Here is a 22,257-nt window from a genome sequence, read left to right as displayed (position 1 = left end):
ATCAAAAAGCCTAAGAAAAATTTTGAAGATGGCGATAAAACTTATGTACACTGCAGTTTCAACATGGCCCATCAGTTTCACATATACAGTAACCCATTACAGCCTGATCCTATTTATTTCTTGGTCCCATACAGAACTGGAATATTTAGAGTTATGTAGGAACAACAAAGGTATCCAACATTGTTGTTAGTCTTTACAGTCATGGAGAAGACATAGTGTTCATTACACCAACAACTGTGTGGGACAGAACAAAAGCAATATTTTATTAGGATAGCTCACTTGGAAAATCTGTAGTAACAAAAATTGTTTTTCTCAGTTTGTGGCCGTAGTATTTGGTTTTAAATTTATGGGCACTGTAATGTGCTGTAGATCTGAAGGGATTAACTACTTAATGTGTAATGATATGTTAAAAACTCTGAGCCATTCAATAAAGGACATTTTAAGGGAAATATACATGGAGAATTTGTTTCTTAAATATATAAAATCAAACAGTGGCAATAAAGTGAAACTTTAAAATTCATTATGTCAAAGCACCCCTATCGCATCAAAAATATTCAGCCAGCCATAACTCACTGCAATTTAGAGATAGAAGTCTGCTTTCTACAAATTGTTCAGAATTTAATACTGAACATAAAAAATCTCATAATTCCAAACCCAAAATATTTGGTAAAGGGTTCCTTCTTGCTTTCTTCTCACATATAGGTATGTTAGGAGGAAAACAACAATATGGAAAAGACAGATTGCTACTCAGCACGTAATAGAGGCATTGTGTTGCAGACAGGCACAATGAAAAAAATGGAAGAATTATTCAGCTTTTGGACTAAGTCCTTCATTATAAGCAGAAAGCTCATGTATTCATACAAGCGCAACTCTCACACACACATTGCCGCTGTCACTTATAAGTGTTAAGATCCAATTACAAATGTATCCGTGAGCTTCTCCCCTCTCAGACACATTTGCAGACAGTTCTTAGTGCTGAGCAATGACAGTGGCCATGTGTGAATGATTCATATAGAACTGTACAATCTGACTGTCAGATTCTGACTTTAAAAGTGACACAAAATTTGTTAACATGAAAAATGCCTGCTACTTACAGACAGAGTGACATGGAGATGTTGATAATTTAGCTATAAGGTGTCAACTGACTTTAGAATGGTCCTGTACAACTACTTCTAGAAGCATATAATAATAAAATTCAAAATATGATGTATTTTAAATTATAATTGTAAAGAGAGCAAAATCCAAAGATATAAATTTATGATAAGGAACTGTTTAACTATTAGATTTATGTTAGCAGGAAGGCAAAATTATGAGTTCTGTTTCATTTATATTATTTCTGTTTCCATGAGGATGACTAAAAATGAAATTTTCTAGCTCAAATAATTTGCAAAGTAGCAAGTTCTCCTAGTGAAAATAGATATTTTTGAAATCAGGAAAGTCTGGGCTGCAAAACTATGGTTCTGACTTTTGGAAATACACATTACCTAAGATTCAAACATTCTGCAGCATGAGAACTTCCATTATAAACAATTTTGAAATAAGGATTTTTAGAAAAAGTAAGATGTTTGCAGAAGATAGGAGAATGAGGACGTTAAAATGAGCTATGCCAATTGAGCCAGAAGTGTCTAACAGGCCACAGCAAATTTCATCTCCATATGTTTTCTCTGAATCTTAAATTATGGATATTTCCTCATAAAAATTATTTCCAGTGAAACTAATTACACTATACTGTTGTTTTTGTTGCTGTTGTTGTTGTTGCGGTCTTCAGTCCGAAGATTGGTTTGATGAAGCTGTCTATGCTACTATATCCTGTGCGAACCTCTTCATCTCTGAATAACTATTGCAACCTACATCTTTCTGAATCTGCTTACTGTATTCTTCTCTTGGTCTCCCTCTATGATTTTTACCCCCATGTTTCCCTTCAATACTAAACTAGTGATCCCTTGATGTCTCAGAATGTGTACTATCAACTGATCCCTTCTTTTGTGTTTTTATTTCTTCTCCCTGAATTTTAATTACTATTCCAAATTTTTCCTTGGTTTTCTTATATTAGATAGGCATCAGTAATTTGAAAGCTGCACAGTGAGTAATAAAAACTTTATAAATTCCAGCTTGAATAAGAAAGTAATCTTTGTAATCATCAGATATGTGTCATTCATAAAACTGCATCAAATAAAGAAAACAAAAAAATGTTGACATGAGGACTGGTAGAAGAACAAGTAGGATGGTTGCACCTTCCTCTGTCACACACTCACCAACAACTTACAAGCTTCATGGGCACTTAATTGTTGCCTTATTGACCCCCTCAAATAACTGTAAATCAAAAAGCTGTCATGGACATGATGGCAGAGCTCTCTGATCAAGTGCTCTTTTATTAAGACTTCAGTGAACATATTTTGATATACTAACATCAGATGTTTATTACTTTGCCGTGTCCTCATAGATAATTCTCAATGAAAAGGAAGTGACCAGTCATTTGCTCTACAATGCCTCTTGCTGATCTGAATTCACATCTTAAACAGAGCGGTGCCCAGCTATAGGTCACCATAATGAGTAGTTAGGAAGGCTACCTGGTTGTGGGTTAGCATTGTGTGTTCAGGAATACTGTGTCATATTAGATACATAATTCACCACACTGCTGAAGCAATCATCGCAGCAACCCCAGGACAAATTAAAGGGCAGCCTATTTCTTGATGGAATCAAAGGTTCCATTCTCTGATAAACACATCACAGATCACACAATTTAAGGATCCCTACATGAAATCACCTCACTATCGAGGTAGAAGAAGCAACTGTGGAAACAAACAAGCTATAGCCCTAAATGTTGACACACAGGGAAATTGGTGAAAGGAATAATTCCAACCAGATTTGGGCCACCATTAACAATACAGAACAGACATTGGATATGCATGTGGAAATTAATGCCAATGTATGTGATTCATGTAAGACTACACCTCACACAGACTTAAACTCACAAGAGAGTAACCTACCATTTTTGCATTATAACGTACAGAGTTTAGGAAACAAAATACATGTTTTGAATCATTTATCGCAGGATTGGCACCATTTTTGTTGTTGTTGTTCTTACAGAACACCAGAAATTAGTAGATAATGCCTATTGTTTCAAATAAGAAGTCTATAACCAGTCAACATTCTACTGTAGAACACATAATGAAAGGTGTTGGTGTTGCCATTTACTCGAGAAAATGTTAGTTTATTGCCTCCACTGAAAAAGTACTGTATGTGAACAAGTTATGGGATGACAAAGATTTTGAAATTGCAATTCTCAAATTCATATTTTGCACTGTACCTTTCTTTGTCATACATATATATGTAGCTCTTGTGAAAATTTTTATGCTTTCCTGAAATCACTGGAGGGAGTTTGAGTAAATTAGTGTCAAGTTATAGAAATGTAAATCTCATTGTACTTGGAGATCTGAACATCAACACTTTACATGAATGCCAGAAAAGCAAATATTTTACGGGTTATCCTCCATCTTACTGGACCTAATATCTACTTGGACCAGTAACCAGTAGAACAGGTAACACATATAACATTTCACTGTACAGGGTTTTGCCGAGGCCTTGTCCTCTGTATTGAATTACAACATAAAATTATGCAGTATATCTTACATATGAAGAACTTCGTTCATTAACCAGGTTGTTTTAACCAGAAAAGTAGTAAACATCCCTTGTTTTTTGCACTTATGTGTTTATACCACTCTTTAGTGCGCATTGCCATTCATTATCCCAGTACTTCATTGAAATAATTTGTTGCTTATTTATATGCTGTGTCTTTCAATTTAGTTTTGTCGCTATTAATCTGTCCCAATTTAGATGACACCTGAAAATATAATCTCCATATTTCTAATGAAACTACTTCAAAGATTACAATTCTTAAGATTTGTTTAATGTTCCAACTCATCTGCCTAGTTATCTCATCATACGGAAAATGATCAATAGTTGTGAACGTCTGAAGGAATGGTTGTTTGGTAAACTTGGCCTTTTCATTTTAGATTACTGGTTACTGTTTGGTTGTTCACGTAGTGGATGCCAAGGAGTTGGTGGATTCTAAAACAGAGGGCAAAATAATGAGATGCACCCATAGAGTCCAATAACTTTTTTTACTTAACTTGATTAACAGCAAGTCCAGAGCACAATCCAAGCAAGTCCTTAAAGCAGACTGGTTTGATACCTACAACAGAAACATAGGCTGAATGACAACACTTTGACTGCACAGGCAGAACTTAACTAACAGACTAGATTCAGTGTTGATGCAGCATCCTTTTAAATTGGCTCTTTGGTGGCACTGGCCACTTCTACTGAAGAAGGTGCGTCTTGGAGATGGCTGCAGATTGGTGGTGCAGTCATGGCTTACTGCCAACTTCTAGATGTGGACCTTTGTAGCATGGTATTGATAGCACACATCATCACATTCCTCCCCTCCCAAAACTCCTAATTGTTGTCATGTACTTTTACTGCTGCAGACAATAGGGTGGGTAGTGAGGGAGGGGGAGGGGCGGGGGGGGGGGGGGGGAGGAGGGTCTGAGCACAAGTGTCACTGAGGAGGCAGGAGACAGAACTTCAGCCAGTGACAAGCTTCTGCCCACACCCCGACATCCCTTTTGTGAATAGCTGGAAACAGCAACCAAAAAACCAGCTATAGAGTGTGCACCTGTGCCCTGAACACAGCATCGTCTTTTACCGGTGGAGGCACAACAGTAACTGGAGGGTCCACTGCAGCGTGCTGGAAGGCAGCAAGGCAAAGGTCCCCCACCTCCCATACTTGGGCTGCTGGCACTGCAGTGGCAGTGACGGTACTGTGTTGATGTCCATTGGCTCCCTGTCCAGTGCCAGTGGCACAGGATCTGAGGGAGTTGAAGATGGCTGAGGCTGTGAAGTCTTCCTGGGCACTGAATATGCAAAGTAGAAACTGTGGCAAGACCACACAGCCCACACAAATGAAGCTGGTTTTGATGGCTCCTCTGTAGCCTGGTGGGACCCACTGCAACATACAATGAGCAGCCCAAAGGTTTGGTGATACTGTCTCATTCCCAGCATCTGTGAATGGCCAAAAGTATGAAAAAGAATGAATTATAAACATTAAACTTAGAACGATGTAAAGGAAGGGCTGACCATCCATGCAAAAGGTCCATTGATGATTTGCCATTGTGTGGCAGGGAATGGTAGAAAGGGAGGAAGTACACTGGGGCTTACTCCTGTATACGGGAAGCACATAAATTGTTCATCTGTTGTTGGAAAGTCCTGAAAAAGTATTCTGCTTCACTGTTGGATTAAGGGTGGAATGGTGTGGTCATCACTCACTTGAACTTTAGAGAAAACCTAAGTTCACTTGCACATAAGTTCCCCAGTCATACAGTAATCTTTGGTGGAGATGTAAAGCATCCAACCATCATTTGGGAAAATGACAGTTTTGTTTAGTTGTTGGCAACAAAAAACATCCTGTAACACAGGATAGTTTGTAACCCCACTCATGATGGATATATATTGGATCTCGTGGCAACAAACAGACCTGGCCTCTTTGAGGATGTCCACATTGTAAGTGGTATCAGTGGCCATGACATGGCTGTGGCAACAATGATTACCACAGTGCAAAGCAGAACGATATATATATTCAGTAAAATGGATAAAACTCAGTAGATTCATGTCTCAATGAGGAACATGAAACTTTCAGCACAGGGCAGGAGCGTGTAAAGGAACTATGGCTCAAATTTAAAGGAATAATTGACCATGCACAGGATGAATATGTATGCAATAGAACACTTCATAATGAGAAGGACCTTCCAGGGTATACATTATTGTGAAGGAACTACTGAAGAAGCAGAGGTCACTGCATAACAGGTTTAAATCAAAGCACATGGCTATTGATAGAGAGATGCTGAATGAAACACATTTGGCTGTCAAGAGAGCAATGCATGATGCCTTCAGTGGCTTCCATAGCAGAATATTGTCAAGTGATCGTTCACAAAACCCAAAAAAATTCTGGTCATCTGTAAAGCTATTAGTGGCACCAAAGTTGCTGTCCAGTCCCTATGAATGAGACAGGAACTGAAATTGAAGGTAGCAAAGCAGAAGCTGAAATGCTTAACTCCATTTTCAAATGTTCCTTTACAAAGGAAAACGCAGGAGAACTGCCCCAAAGTAATCTCATTACCACTAAAAAGGTGGATGAAATAAATATTAGTGTTAGTTATTTTGAGAAGCAGCTGAAATCTTTAAAACTAAACGAAGCTCCAGGGCCTGATGGAACCCCTATCAGATTCTGTACCAGAGGTACAGTGGTAGTGCATTACCTTTCATGGTAATGTGAGCTATGAAATTATTAATTTTGCCTGGGCTGTTTTGAAAAGTCTCTAAATTCATCATAGAGTTCGGCTACCTTGTCTGTAGGTATATAGGAGTTCACAGGCAGAACATTGTCTGGAATGTGCAAACCAAACAGATTGAAAGAGTCAGTGCCAAAAATATTTTCACTTTCAGGTGAGCACAAAACTGTGAATGCATCTGTCTTTGTAAGGTTATGAAATGTGGCAGGTAGGCTGCAAATACCTAGGACAGGAATTTCATGTCCATCATGACAAGAAAGACCTACCTGTGATTTATGTAGCTTGGCTTGCCTGTCAGTTCATATGTGCTTCTGTTCAAAAGAATCACAGATGCACCCATGTCCAGTTGCCTGCATATTTTGTATTTGGCAATCTGAAGAGTGACAAACAATTTATTAGCATGACGCGGGATGGAAGTATGTAAATTCTTCACTGTTGCTTTTGACTTGCGCTGATGAACATGAGAAACACTATTTGGCTTGCAAAAAACTGCATGTATATCCACTGACTGAGACAGAATGCTTGTTGGACTTGCTTTTTGCAAACAGTCAGACTGAACATGACTGTGCTTTCCACAACATCAACATTTAGCATCACATCAGGGGCACGTCTATGGTTTGTGTACTGAGGAATGCTGATGGCAGGATTTAACTCTGATAGCCTGCTGCCTAGCACAATGATTTTGTTTACAACACTGCACTAAGATCCCTGGCTGAGGTTTTGTATGTCACGACATGCAAACTTTTACTACTGCCTGTTTACAATTACTCTGAACTGCACAAATAAGAGTGGAATCAGAGTCTACCACTACACTATCACACGAGTACTGACACTCCACTTATTCCAATACCTGTTATGAGCTAGGATCAGGATACTAAAGAGACCATGTGCATAAGTGAGGTCTGACACATTTTGAATAATGACATCCCTAATCATGGCATCGCTATAATAACATCCACACTCAAAATTGGATTGCAATGGTGTGTAAATCCTTGTAAGGCACACACTGCTTCTGTGCCCAATTGGCTTACCTACGCAAGTGAAAGAATTTGTAACATGCAACTGCCACATTAATCTGTTCATCAAATTACTTGCCTGGAGCAGCAATTATTTGTCCTAAGGAACACTTTCAGGATATGTGGTGGGGGAAAGTGTGCAGAATAATGAACACAGAGGCTCCAACTAATGCAAGAAAATAAGGTCACTTGTCCCTACACTCAGCATGATGCACCATAAAGTGTGAGTCAAGCTGTGTGTAGTAATAAAACAATTTCTCTTCTGTAGAATCAAATGCCCAGAATGGTGGTATGGGAATAGGTGCTACTTGGTGTGGTAGCACTGGTGGTGACACCAACGGTGTTTGCTTGCAGAGCAAGCAGTCTTGTCCTCACTTCCATGAGCTGCTGCAACTGCTGTTCCTGGAAATGAACAATCTGAGTTATGGTTCTTTCAGAGGATTAGCCATGATGAAACACAAAAAATTCATGAACACAAAATACACCACAACCACTAAAGAAAGTACAGATTAGTATCACTAGGAAGATCAGCCTCTGAAAAGCAGAAGAAAACACAAATCAAATAATGGAAAATCCAGGATGGAATGTAACAATATAAGAGAAGGAAAGTTGCTACTCACCACATAGCAGAGATGCTGAATCGCAATAGGCACAACAAAAAGATTCACACAATTATAGCTTTTGCCCATTAAGACCTTTGTCAGCAATACACACACACACACACACACACACACACACACACACACACTCATGCAAACGCAACTTGCACACATGTCTGCAGTCTCAGACAACTGAAACCACACTGTGAGCAGCAGCACTAGTGCATAATGGGAGTGGTGATTTGGTGGGGGTAAGGAGGAGGCTGAGGCAGGGGGGGGGGGGGGGGGGGGATAGTATGGTGAGGTGGCAGACTGTGAAATACTGCAGTTCAGATGGAGGGCAGGAGAGAAGGTGGGGAGAGGGGGGGAAGTAGCGGAAAGGAGACAAATAAAAAGAAATTAAAAGACTGGGTGTGGCAGTGAAATGACGGCTGTGTAGTGCTGGAATGGGAACGGAGGGGAGGCTTATGGGAACATGGGATGTATTGTAGGGAAAGTTCCCACTTGCACAATTCAGAAAAGCTTGTGGGAAGGATCCATATGGCACAGGTTGTGAAGCAGTCATTGAGATGAGGGATATCATGCTTGGCAGTGTGTTCAGCAACAGGGTGGTCCACTTGCTTTTTGGTCGCAGTTTGTCGGTGGCCGTTCATGCTGACAGACAGCTTGTTGGTTGTCATGCCTACATAGAATGCAGCACAGTCGTTGTAGCTTAGCTTGTAAATCACATGACTGTTTCACAGGTAGCCCTGCCTTTGATGGGATAGGTGATGGTAGTGACTGGACTGGAGTAGGTGGTGGTAGGAGTGTATGGGACAGGTCTTGCATCTACGTCTATTACAGGGGTATGAGCCATGAGGTAAGGGATTGGAAGCAGGGGTTGTGTAAGGATGGACAAGTATATTACGTAGGTTTGGTGGATGGCGAAATACTACTGTAGGAGGGGTGGAAAGGATAGTAGGCAGGACATTTCTCATTTCAGGGCACAACAAGAGGTAATGGAAACCCTGGCAGAGAATGTAATTCAGTTGCTCTAGTCCCAGATGGTACTGAGTTATGAGGGGAATGCTCCTCTGTGGCCGAACTGCGGGACCTTGGGAGGTGGTGGGAGACTGGGAAGATAAGGCATGGGAGATTTGTTTTTGTACAAGGTTGGGAGGATAATTACCGTCAGTGAAGGCTTCAGTAAGATCCTTGGTATATTTTGATAAAACACAGTCAGCTGCAGGGCCAATGTTCTGAAACACTCAACAACGCTGAAGCAAAGAAGCAGGCAACTTGACAAAGGACCACAGTTCTACAAGAAAGACACGTGATGAATGTTATCACCAGTTGTTTGTATGGTAAGTAGCAACCAAATGTATCTTCCCCTCATCGCCTCATGTTTGGTCATCCCAATGGTGGATGCCAAGGAATTAGTGGGTTTTAAGACAGAGAGGAAAATAATGAAGTGCCCACACAATGTTAAATTACTTCTTTTGCTTAACTTGAATAACAGCAAGTCCAGAGTACAATCCAAAGAAAGTCATTGAGATAGGCCAGTTCAATATAACAGAATCTCAAGGACAATACTTTGACTACACAGACAGAACAGACTACATTCTGGGTCCATGCGGTGTCCTTTAAGTTGCTGCATGGAGACACTAGCCACGTGTGCTGAGGGAGGTGTGCCTCGGAGTCAGCCACAGATTCTCAGTGCAGTTACATGGGTTACTGCCGACTCTTGGAGATTGACCTACATGGCTTGGTATCAGAGCACATATACCACAGTTTTCATGCCATGTCTTCAGTGGATAAAGAGCATTTGTTTATTTGATAATAAACACCCATTGACTAAAGAAAACAGACATGTGAAATAAATAAGTTACTTGTTTATTTTGTTGATTTACAGAATAGACCTGTTTTATGATACAGGGAACTCTCCAAGTAGAATATGAATGTAATAATTATGTCCATGTTGTTGTGTGGCAGGGATGAGGGCTGGACTGCGCCGCACGTATGGAACAGTATCCCAAGATGTACTTGAGTATACCAACCAACCACAATACCTGCCCATGTTATATGCCATCTCCTTCTTACATTCTGTAGTACAAGGGCGAAGAAAGTTTGGTCCACTTGGTTGGAATATTCCATATGAATTTAACAGTGCTGATTGGTATGCATGCACCTTATTTATACAAAATCATATGGATGATATGGATCCAAAGACTGGTGTGAGCTGGAATACTGTTAGGTAAGATTCATCTTTTCATCATGGGTACCACAGCCATATCTTTGTAATATGTATGTGGTATTTTTACACTTAGGCCTAATTTTTGTTATTGTTCTGTATATATATGGCACATTTTTCTAGCTACACACTGGAAAATGTCTGAAAAAGCCAAAACTAACAGAATAACAATAAAAGTACAGCCTAAGTGAAAAATACCACATTCATTTAGGTAAGTTTTACTTTTCCACACAATGTTTTACGCATTTTTCTGTTTGTGTAATCTAAAGTAAAACATTTATAATTGAGAAAAATATACTTTCTGTGTTTAGATATGTGCTTACAGTCCTTTTACATGCCTTAAACTTACTGCATTACTGATGATACATAATACCAAAACTTCTTGCCTAACCATATTCAGAACTGATTGACACAATATGTCATCCTTGAACTAAAACTGTTATACATTGCTTCTGATTGTTTATGGTATATTGAATGCTTTCTAAGAAAAATAAGAGTATGCAACAGCTCAGACTGGTGACAGGTAGGTGACTGATGAATAATGCAAGTTCCCAGGCCTGTTGACTCTAATTTCAGTTTTCCAACTCTCAAAGACATCCAGGATGTGTCGGTTGGCATCAATATATAATGACACACTATAATAAAGTTTTTCTTTTATTATTCTCTGCAGAAAAGTTTTTAATTGCAGTTTCACAAACATAGATTTTATGTTGTAACTGAACTAGTGAAGCATCCTTTCACTGCCACCAGCAGTACAATTTTACCAATCCATACACAGCTGATACATGCATTCACAATCAACTGACACAGTCTCTAGTTATTATCAAAATCTCAACTGCTGCTTGATGTTGCAAATTGTTATTTAAAGATTCCGTGCTCACTTCTACATTAAAACTCCTAAAATATGCCAGACAGGAATCGAACAACAGCTGTAAAAAAAAGTTACACATATATGAAAAGTACAATGTACTCACCATGTGCAGGTGAGCATGGCTGTTGGTCCACAGTATGGCTGTAGATTCACATTGTAATTACCCATTGTAATTGCTGATCAAAGTTGAAGCTGTTGGTAAGTTGTTAATCCACATTTTCATTCGCAAGCATTTGTTTGCAATAAAGGTGTCTCCAGACACCACATTGTAGCTGCTGACTAACATGAAACCAGTCGTGCACTGTGTTTGTGACTGTGCTTTTTTCCACCATAGCAGGATGTGGTGCAATAGTGAACCTGTACCAGAAGACCATTGTACATGTAGTGTCAGCTGACCACTGTTGAATCTGATGCCTGACAACTCCAACAGTGATGCTGGTGTGACAATGTACATGAAATGATAAAAACAAAAGCTGCAAAGCAATCAATGTGTTCAGCTCATCAGCAGTTGCATTACTCTGCTTTGCAACATTTCAGTGCATTACCAGCACATTTTCCTCCTTGTCTTATATAGTGTTAATGCTTTCTGCCTAGCCATACTTACAACACAGAATATACATCTAATATGAGTATCTGACTGCAGTCATCACTACTCACTTTTATAGATGGGAAATTCTCTTACCGAATGGTACCTACAAATATAATAATACAAAATTTTGTTGAACAATATACAAGGTTATTGAAAAGTCTAATGAAAATGGTTGCCCCCTCCCGTAACACCAGTAATACTTGCAGGAAATCATTTTACCATGTTTGAGGCACTTTGCATAACACATTCACTCTATGTCACACTATGTTGTTAATCTCCATTGTTATGTTAACCTTTATTTCTGCCAGTTTGTTCTGTCCCTTTTATGACCTTTGGTTTGGGGTAGTCCCACAGAGAGAATTCTGGGGATGTTAAATCAGAAGAATGTAGGGACCATAGTCCTTTAAATATGATTTCATCACCACAAAATTTGTGTAAGGAATAAATTGTTTCATTAGATGTGTGATATGTAACACCGTCCAGCTACAACCAACGATAACATCCATCTGTCTCAAGAAGCAAAATAAACTATATAATGATGTCTTGGTACACAATGTTGTTCACTATAGTTTCAAGGAAGTCAGGGTCCTCTATTCCCTGCTCCAGCGGGAGGACCCACCAATGTGTGGGGCTTGTGGCATCCAGGTCACTGTGCACCACGTTTTATTGGATTGCGTTTTATTTTCTGACCAGCGGGCCACGGCTGACTTGCCAGCAGATCTGCCATCTCTTTTAGGCAACACTCGGACGAATGTGGTTAAAGTTTTAAAGTTCTGTGCCATGTCAAATGTTTTTACAAAGATTTTAGGGAGAGGATCATAATTTGCTCACTGTGTGACAAGCTCGCCCATATTTTATGTAAGTGGCCAGCCAATGACAATTTACTGTGGCATTCTTGTTGCTATGTTTTCCCTTTCCTTACGTTCTACTTTCCTATGTCGCATTTTCCTTCTTTTCCTGCTTTCTTTGCATGTGTGTTTCAGTTTTATTAGGTCTGTCCACATTCGTTCCCTTTAATGTGTGTCAGGGCGCTGATGACCTCGACGTTGAGTGCCCATAAGCCCCAACACACACACACTCTATTCAACAAAATGATGTAGCACACCATGTTCCAATTTTCTGACAATGTATGGTGAATTTCTGGTTGACCAATTTCTTGTGTTATTGCTATTCACATGTTCACTAAGGTGAAACTTTACTTCATCAGTGAAGAAAATGTGGTCCAGTTCTACAATTACATGGATGTCAACAAGTTCCCTAAACCATGTATGGATCAACTTGGATGTTCAATACTACCCATCTCATTTTAACCATGATGTAACTGTATTGCATTGCATGACACCATAGCGGCACAGTGTATTTGTAAGGTATTGTGTTTGAAGTAGGTGGTGGCATGCTCTAGTGTGGGATGTTTGTTTCTAAATTGTTAGTGATATTGGACTCTTTTAGTGCTGTTTGTGATAATAATATTGGAAGAGTTTGTGGTGGATTATTTGTGTGTCATTTTAATGTTGTCAGTAATGGGCAATAGATTCATTTTCAAGTTTGGGGTTATTATTGCAGTATCTTAGTTTATGGCTGGAGATTTAATTTTATGCTTTTTTTTTTTTTTTATTATTAGTTACGAAAGTGACAATGAAGTTCACAAGCAGCTTCCTGCATGTTGCAGTGGGTGACAACATGGTGAGCATGATAAAATTTCTTCGGTTGTTTGGTTTATTACCAAGTATGTGCTGTATTACATTTGTGGAGAATGTCAGAGATTGACCTAAGTTGCTGCACATTCTATTGTCAGAGAGACAATGTATGGTGTTCTCCATGGAGAAGTTCCTAGTTCAAGAAGTCTAGGCTTTCTACTTGAGAGGTTTTTTGATGACATATTGTTTCTATTGTCGCTAGATTGTTAGCTTTATATGTTGACTGTCTTTGATCAGTAAGTATGTTTTCATAGGTTCATTTTTTATTGTAGTATGTATCATATGTTTGTTTACACTCATCATTGTACAGTTCTTCTGTATCTGTATTTATAGGTTTCAGATACATATTTTAACGGTTTTTGTGATAATATTTACTATATAAGTGACGTATTAGTGGTTTCATCATTCACCTCTGCCTTTCTTGTGTTGTGACCTGATATTTGTGAGTGTTTCGTATCGAGCAACTTAACCTCTTGCCTCTGTTTACATTCTGCACTGACCAGTTGCAGCTGTAGCGGCGCGTCGAAAGCTAAGTACTAATTAATTGTTTGTGTATAGTGGTTTATTTAGGAACTTTAGTAGTCTTCAACTGGTGTTCTTGGTGTTTTCTGGTGAAATAATTTCAGAAGAACCTTTTGGGAACTGTTTCCAGCTTCGTTACTGTGTCATTAGACGTTTGATTCTCTTTCTGTATTAGTCTTTTGTTATATTCACATTTGTTGTTTATTAATACTGTTAATAATAGTAGTTACTTCCCTTGTAGAGTAAGTTTGTGATTATTGTAGTCAGGTTTTTAACATCTTCTTATTGTAGTAGCGGAACTTAGAAAAAGTAAAATTTTACCATGAGTGAGAAGTGTGGGCTTTGCCGTAGGTTCGGGAGTAGTGGATTGCGGTGTGAGACTTGTTCGAAGTATTTTCACTGGGGGGAATGCAGTGGGGAAGCCAGTGGGCATTCTGGTGAGATCCTCTCCTGGAACTGCAGGTTATGTAGTAAGAGTAAGGTGATAGAGGAGCAGGAGCGTAAGATCTGTGCCCTTCAGGTTCAGTTGAAAAATGCACAGGAGGAGCTAGATAGGATGAGGAGGGAGAAAGGGTGTTGAGGAATGGGAGCTGGCTGTTGGCAAGAGATCTGCTAGGAAAAGAAGATTTTCAGATAGTTTTACTATTGGTGTTTACAATAGATATGACCAACTGTCAGAGTCTAGTGGAGAGGAATCTCTAGTAGCTGTAGATGTAGGAAGTATGCAGCAGACCTCAGTAGTTACTGTGCCTAGAACAGTTGCAAAGTCGAAGAGGAAGAAGAAGGTTCTGCTGCTAGGTAGTTCTCATGGCAGAGGTGTAGGCCAGCAGTTGCAGGAAGTGCTGGGGAGTGAGTACCAGGTCACCAGCATTGTGAAGCCTAATGCAGGGTTGGCTCAGGTGACTGTTAACATAGGGGGGTTATGTAGGGATTTTACTAAAGAGGCTCAGGTAGTGATTGTGGGTGGGGCTGGTAATAGTATTGGTAGGTATGGGGAGTATAACATAGATGGTGACCTAGAAAAGATAGCCGCTCAGACTGGCAACACGAATGTGCATTTCGTGGAACTGTTTCAGCGTCACGATCTGCCTCATCTTAATACAGCCGTCAGGCGTAATAACGTGAGACTTGGGGGTGCGCTGATGACAGAAAGCATGGGTCACATTTCAGTGGTGTTGGTGGAGTCTATCAGCAGGACGGGTTTCACTAGACATGGCCTGCACCTCAACAGGTATGGGAAGGGGGGTTGGCAAAGCTTATAGGTGACAGCATAGGTGGGGTTGGTGGGATCACTCATGGGAAAATTACTGCAGTAGTGGGTGTTAGAGCTGCACCTTTTTTAGATTGAAGTCAGCTGATAGTTATATGTGGTGACTTCAATATTAATTGTATAAGTGATTGTGCAAGGAAGAGGATGCTGGTAGACCTCTTTAATTCATATAATCTTATGCAAAGCGTATTCTTTTCAACGAGAGTGCAAGGGAACAGTAGAACAACCATAGACAACATTTTTGTTCATTCCTCATTACTAGAAGGACATTCTGTTAGCAAAAAGGTGAATGGCCTTTCAGATCATGATGCACAAATTTTAACTTTAAAAGATTTTTGTGCTGCAACATGTGTTAAATATAGTCATCAGCTGTTCGGGAAAGCTGATCCAGTTGCTGTAGAGACCTTTGTAAACCTTATACATGAACAAGAGTGGCAAGATGTTTATAGCGCCGATACAGTAGACAATAAATATAATGCTTTTCTCAAGACTTTTCTCATGCTCTTTGAAAGTTGCTTTCCATTAGAACGTTTAAAACAGGGTACTAGCACAAACAGGCAGCCTGGGTGGCTGACTAGAGGGATAAGAATATCTTGTAGAACAAAGTGGCAATTATATCAAAACGTTAGAAACAGTCAAAATCTAAATGCAGCAGCCCATTACAAACAGTATTGTAAGGTGCATAAAAATGTTATTAGGAAGGCAAAAAGTATGTGGTATGCAGATAGAATAGCTAAGTCTCAGGATAAAATTAAAACCATATGGTCAGTCATAAAGGAAATTGCTGGTCTGCAGAGACAGGTCGAGGATATAGAATCAGTGCGTAGTGGGAATGTCCGTGTTACTGATAAGTCGCATATATGTACAGTATTTAATAATTACTTTCTGAATATAGCAGATGAACTAAATAGAAACCTAGTCCCAACAGGGAATCATATAGCGCTCTTAGAAAAAAGTGTTCCAAGACTGTCACCTGAAATGCTCCTCCATGATACTGACAAGAGGGAGATTGAGTTAATAATTAAATCACTAAAGACCAAGAACTCTCATGGATATGACGGGGTATCTAGCAGAATACTGAAGTATTGTTCTATGTATGTTAGCCCAGTTCTCAGCCATATCTGTAACTTTTCCTTTAGGAGTGGTCGGTTTCCTGACCAATTAAAGTACTCGGTAGTGAAGCCACTTTATAAAAAGGGAGACGTTGATAATGTTGACAATTTTAGACCTATTTCTATGCCATCGGTGTTTGGTAAAGTTATCGAGAAGGTTGTATATACAAGGTTACTGGAGCATTTAAATTCACATAATTTGCTGTCAAATGTTCAGTTTGGTTTTAGAAATGGTTTAACAACTGAAAATGCTATATTCTCTTTTCTCTGTGAGGTTTTGGACAGATTAAATAAAAGGTTGCGAATGCTAGGTGTTTTCTTTGATTTAACGAAGGCTTTTGACTGTGTTGACCACAAAATATTACTGCAGAAGTTGGACCATTATGGAGTAAGGGGAGTAGCTTACAATTGGTTCGCCTCTTGCTTTAAGAACAGAAAGCAGAGGGTAATTCTCCACAATATTGAGAGTGGTAGTGATGTTCAGTCCCAATGGGGCACTGTTAAGTGGGGCGTTCCCCAAGGGTCGGTGCTGGGGCCACTGCTGTTTCTTATTTATATAAATGATATGCCTTCTAGTATTACATGTGATTCAAAACTATTTCTGTTTGCTGATGACACCAGCTTGATAGTGAAGGATCTTGTGTGTAATATTGAAACAGTAACAAATAATGTAGTTCATGAAATAATTTCATGGCTTGTGGAAAATAATTTGAAGCTAAATCACAGTAAGACTCAGTTTTTACAGTTTCTAACTCACAATTCAACAAGAACCGATATTTTGATCAGACAGAATAGGCATATTATAAGCGAGACGGAGTTCCTAGGCGTTCGGATAGATAGTGAGCTGTTGTGGAAAGCCCATGCCCAGGATCTTGTTCAGAAGCTAAATGCTGCTTTATTTACCATTAGAACAGTATCTGAAATAAGTGACACTTCAACACGAAAAGTAGTCTACTTCGCATATTTTCATACGCTTATGTCATATGGTATTATTTTTTGGGGTAATTCTTCTGATTCAAAAAGGGTATCTTTGGCTCAAAAATGGGCTGTTCGAGCTATATGTGGTGTAAGTTCGAGAACGTCTTGTCGACCCCTATTCAAAAATCTGGGAACTCTGACATTGCCCTCACAGTATATATTTTCTTTAATGTCGTTTGTTGTTAGCAATATTAGCCTATTCCCAAGAGTTAGCAGCTTTCACTCAGTTAATACTAGGCGGAAATCAAATCTGCATGTAGAATGCACTTCCTTGACTCTTGTGCAGAAAGGAGTGCAGTATTCTGCTGCATCCATTTTCAATAAGCTACCACAAGAACTCAAAAATCTTAGCAGTAGCCCAAACTCTTTTAAGTCTAAACTGAAGAGTTTCCTCATGGCTCACTCCTTCTATTCTGTCGAGGAGCTCCTGGAAGAGCTAAAAAATTAAGCAAATTCCAGTGTTACATTGTTGATTTTCTTCATTTAAACTTACGACTTGTCACCTGAATACGTTTTTTTATATTTCATTTTATCTATTTCTAATATCGTGTTATAATTTCATGTATTGACTCGTTCCATGCCCATGGAGACTTCTCCTTAATTTGGTCCCACGGAACAATAAACAAATAAATAAAAAATAAAATAAATAAAAACAAAATCGGTGTTACTGCAAATTTTTATGAATTTTTAGTTTGGTGTTAGTTGTTGGTAATTATGTTGAATTTGATTGGTATGTATCATGGAGTCTGTTTTACCTGCATTGGTGAGTTTATGTTTTCAATATTCATCATATTAGCAAGTTTTGGTGTTGTGGTACTGTACATGTCGACTGATGTTGATACCACCTTTCGTTAAGTTTTGCAACTTTTTGCTGTGTATATTAATCTTGCTTATTGGCATTTTGTAGTGTGATCTGCTTCAGGATTTTTGTGATCTGTTTTAGGATTTTTGTAGTAGTATTGATTTTCAATTTGAGCTATACAACTCAACTCTGGTTGTCAATACTGAGTTTTGTTAGTTTTTGTGATTTTTCACTAGGAGTTTATTTTGTCTCCAACCTAAAGCCCCACCTTTCCATGGTAGTCCCATTAGCTTCAGTATTTACTATAAGGAATTTGTATGATTTTGTGTTGTTGTATCTTTGTGCCATGGAAAAATTTAAGGCTGCTGGTCATCATCTTGAAATCATGGTTATGCTGCATCTTGCGGCTTGATATGACATCATTGGTCAAAGGTGAAGGGTTGTATTGGGTGCCCTTGTTCATCCCCATGTGCAGTATGCCAAATGCTTTTCTGTGTCTGGTGCCTTCTGTTGCTGCATGCTACGAAAATTATATGCATGATATTTTAACTCCAGTATTGCTTTCTGAGCACTGCTGTACAAAATCTGAAATTGGACAGATAGCTCCCTCCAACTTTTGAAGGCGAACACAGCATCACATCCCTTAGTTTAACATATATCAAAATGGTTGATATCCTGGCTCTGTTCTTGTTTGCAACTGATCCACATTCCCAGAAGTGAGTGAGTAATCTTGTTATTGTTGAACTGTTAGGCACTGCAGCATATTGATATTTCCCATGAAATACATCTATAATATGTGCTTATGAATAACTGGCATAACACTGTTCAACCATAAAAGCTCATTGCTCTGGGAAAACATGATGTTTACCAAGAAAATACCTGTGCAATACTACATGTTTTATGTGACTTGTACCCATTACATTCATGCCTTGGTTTGTTGCTGATAATGCCTGTAGCGCTATGTTGTGATAGCTGATCAAACAAAAGTTCTTCACAGTGCTTAGAGCATACTGGGACGACACATGGCAGCATTAGGATACAATGTTATGGCATCTTCGTGTTTACTAACAAATCTTCTTTATATTTTCATGGTAATGCATTCCCAAAGTGTTACCTTTCATTTGAAATTGAGCATATGTTCAGATTGTGAGTGTTTACACTCTTATACTCTTAACTGCTGCCTCTTGAAATACTGTTCAGACAAAGTGTGCAATTATTCTTGATATGGACATCTTCCCCATTGCAGCTGCTCCTGTGCTGGTATCTGGAAACTCCAGTCATTTATCAGTTCTCTCTACCAAAATAATAGAAAGCTGTTCTGTTCAATATAGCTAATATTACATCTTCAGTTAGAATATTGTAGGTAAGGTAATACTTCATTTATGCCGATGTGACATTAATCCTGTATATTGTTCACAATTGACAAATCTGTACAGTGTCAAAAATAGGATGAATCTTCTTTTTTTCTTCACTGATGTGAGCATGATTGTTGTGGCTTGCCCATTATCTTGATGCCATGCCCCACTTCTCTGAGCTGGGACATCATAGCACAGAATAACTGCCCATGCAGAAAGTACCGCAACACATATTAAAGTTGCCATTGTCATCCTGCCTTGGAGACACACGGTGTCTGTGAGGGCCAGTCCATATGCATAAATGATACAACTTCCCAACAGTTTACAATTCTTACAAATTAATTAATAACAAATACTTTCACTGTGACCATCATCATTCATCAGTCAGGTAGACGTTGAGTAACACATCACTTTACCAAAAGGTGATATGTTACACTGTATACATTTAGCCTTACATGAATGGTGTCCTGGTAACTCTATTAAAGTGCTATATAAAGAATACTTGTCATTCCATACATAGTTTTGCATTAAATAATTATGACAATAATAATTCCTCTTATACTCTACCCATTTTAAAACTCTTGCACTGCAAGTTATTTACACATAGCATTTGTATGACATACCAACTTCATATAATTCAACTTAAAAACTTTAAAACATTTAACACATTTTCATAAGGTGATTTAATCAAAACCTGCGTCTCACTTTACGTGAACTAGCCACAAACAGTGCTGGTAAACCTGTTAACCTTTAATTTTATACACTAGTTCTTTAGTTATATCAGGATAAGAATCCATCACTTAACTATGCAGACTGGACATCAAGTAAGCATCCTTTTCATTTACTATCTTAACCTCATTTAATTACGTACAGAGGCTACTTATATGCATGTTATGCCTCTGGTAACCCTGTGAAACAGATTTTAATATCCGGACAGGAGAAGGATTTCAGAAATGGAAACTGTTGAATTTGGAAGAGGGAGGATAGGCATGGTACTTATGGTGGAGAGGAAATAAAGGAAAGAAAAGACTAAAAATATTGGAACTGAAGAAAGAAAGAAATAAAATAGACCTCAAAGATAGACCTATCCCACTCCTCACCTCAAGAATCCTTCCCTGGGACCTACTTCATTTGTGGGTCAGATGGCAAGCCAATCCTACAGAATGGCTTTACCTCCACAGGCTCCAAAAATTGATTCTGACACCCTTCTTTTATCAGCCTACAGAGTTTGCAGCAACACAAACAGCAATCTCCATCCAATTAATTAGCTCAAGGAAGTTGAGTTGCACTGCATATTTGGTCTACTCTTCATTTAAGTTAGGCAGGGTAGACAAATGCTGTTTTATTCTCAGACTAAAAGGCAACAGTTTTGCCTCAGTTTTAACTGAAAATCAAACTGATGTGGTATGAATTTTAAAGTTTTGTGAATTGTTCGACTTGTTCCCTAAAATTGTAGGGAGATGTTTTAAATGTATTACCTTGATGGCAGGCTCATCTGTGTTCATTGCAAGTGATGAGTCAGTGATATATTCCTGTAAATACATTTTTGTTTTCCTCTTGTCTTACTTTGATTTACTTAATAGTTTTAGAACATCAGAAAATTTTAATGCTGTCTTCCATGATGTGAGCTAGTGTGATTGTGTGGGTAGTCATGGTTGTGATTGAGGGACAGTGAGTGTGATTTTGCCTCAGATCGCTTTTTATCTCTTTTCTTGCATTTTATATGTTTTAGCCACGTTTGTTTCTACTAATTTCATGTGGGTCATGATATCCCCCCCCACCCCCCCCCCCACACACACACACACAGTCACACAGTATAGAAATTAGATCACCACAAATCAAGAAAAGTCCCTCTTTGGAGTAAGCCTAAAACCAACAGTGTTCTATTTCTATGGGAACTATCAAGTACACCTCTTTCTTCAGAAACCATGTCCTAACCACCAGATTTTGACATTGTTGCATATACCAGTGCACTATTCATTACACAATTTATAAATGTGTTTATATATTTGGTACAGTATCCTGCTTAATTTATACACCACTCTTCTGTCTATCCTGTACTCCTATTTTATCTAGAATCCTTTCCTGACTACTGATGACCTAACATGCCAATTGGACAGAATTTGGCACGATATCCCTTTGAGAACACCCAACAACATTATCAATCACTGCTAGCCCTAATAACTGCTTGCGTAAAAACCAGAAGTGGACCAATGTTTTATTGACTTCCTCAATTTATGAAGCTCTTTCTCTCAAATACATCATTCAATTGTTCTGAGATTGTACTCATATGTTTATTTGTACATGTAAATCACATCTACCAGTTTCCATCGCATTTGAATAATTCCTTTGTGGTGTGTCATCTTTGTTGTCTTAGGGGGTATCTGCTAGCTAAATTTCCTGTTGTTGCTCCTGATACCTCCTTTGCCTTCCTTAATGGGGCACCATAAACTTCAATCTCCTCTCCATTTATTTTTATTATGAAATAGTTTAAAGTAACAGATCTTTTGCTTTTCACTGCATCATCCAGAACATTTAATCTTAACCTTAATAGATATCAAAATAAATATATCTTGCTCTGCTTTAGTACTAATGTACATCCTGTGTTGAAATTCTGCAAAAGCATTGCTACCTGACAGCAACTTAATTTGGAGCTTGTTTCAATGTATATCAGACTATGAGTATAGGCAAAATCAGGCTCACCTGCACCTTGTTGAGTGTATCAAATACTCCTCTTTCAGCTTCTTGAGGTGTCATCACTCCTTCCTCTCATACGTCCATGAGGTACTTTTTGAATGGGAGATGAATAATCTTCTTCACTAGTTGGTAGGAATCCATCAAAAATAAGTATTAAACAAAAATAATATAT

The 22,257-nt window shown here is 38.7% G+C and overlaps 1 protein-coding gene across 1 annotated transcript in view; it reads left to right on the top strand.

The window, feature by feature from the left end:
* The window catches only part of LOC126456197 (dynein axonemal heavy chain 8-like), a 503,569-nt gene that overhangs the window by 401,118 nt on the left and 80,194 nt on the right, over positions 1-22,257 (top strand). The window contains exon 34 of the mRNA XM_050091951.1: positions 9,934-10,195. Coding sequence (XP_049947908.1) covers positions 9,934-10,195 — 262 coding nt within the window. The remainder of the gene's footprint in view (positions 1-9,933; positions 10,196-22,257) is intronic.

The sequence above is a fragment of the Schistocerca serialis genome, chromosome 2 (genome assembly GCF_023864345.2).
Source record: "Schistocerca serialis cubense isolate TAMUIC-IGC-003099 chromosome 2, iqSchSeri2.2, whole genome shotgun sequence".
NCBI classification, from domain to species: Eukaryota; Metazoa; Arthropoda; class Insecta; order Orthoptera; family Acrididae; genus Schistocerca; species Schistocerca serialis.
This window is presented reverse-complemented; position numbering and strand designations above follow the sequence as displayed.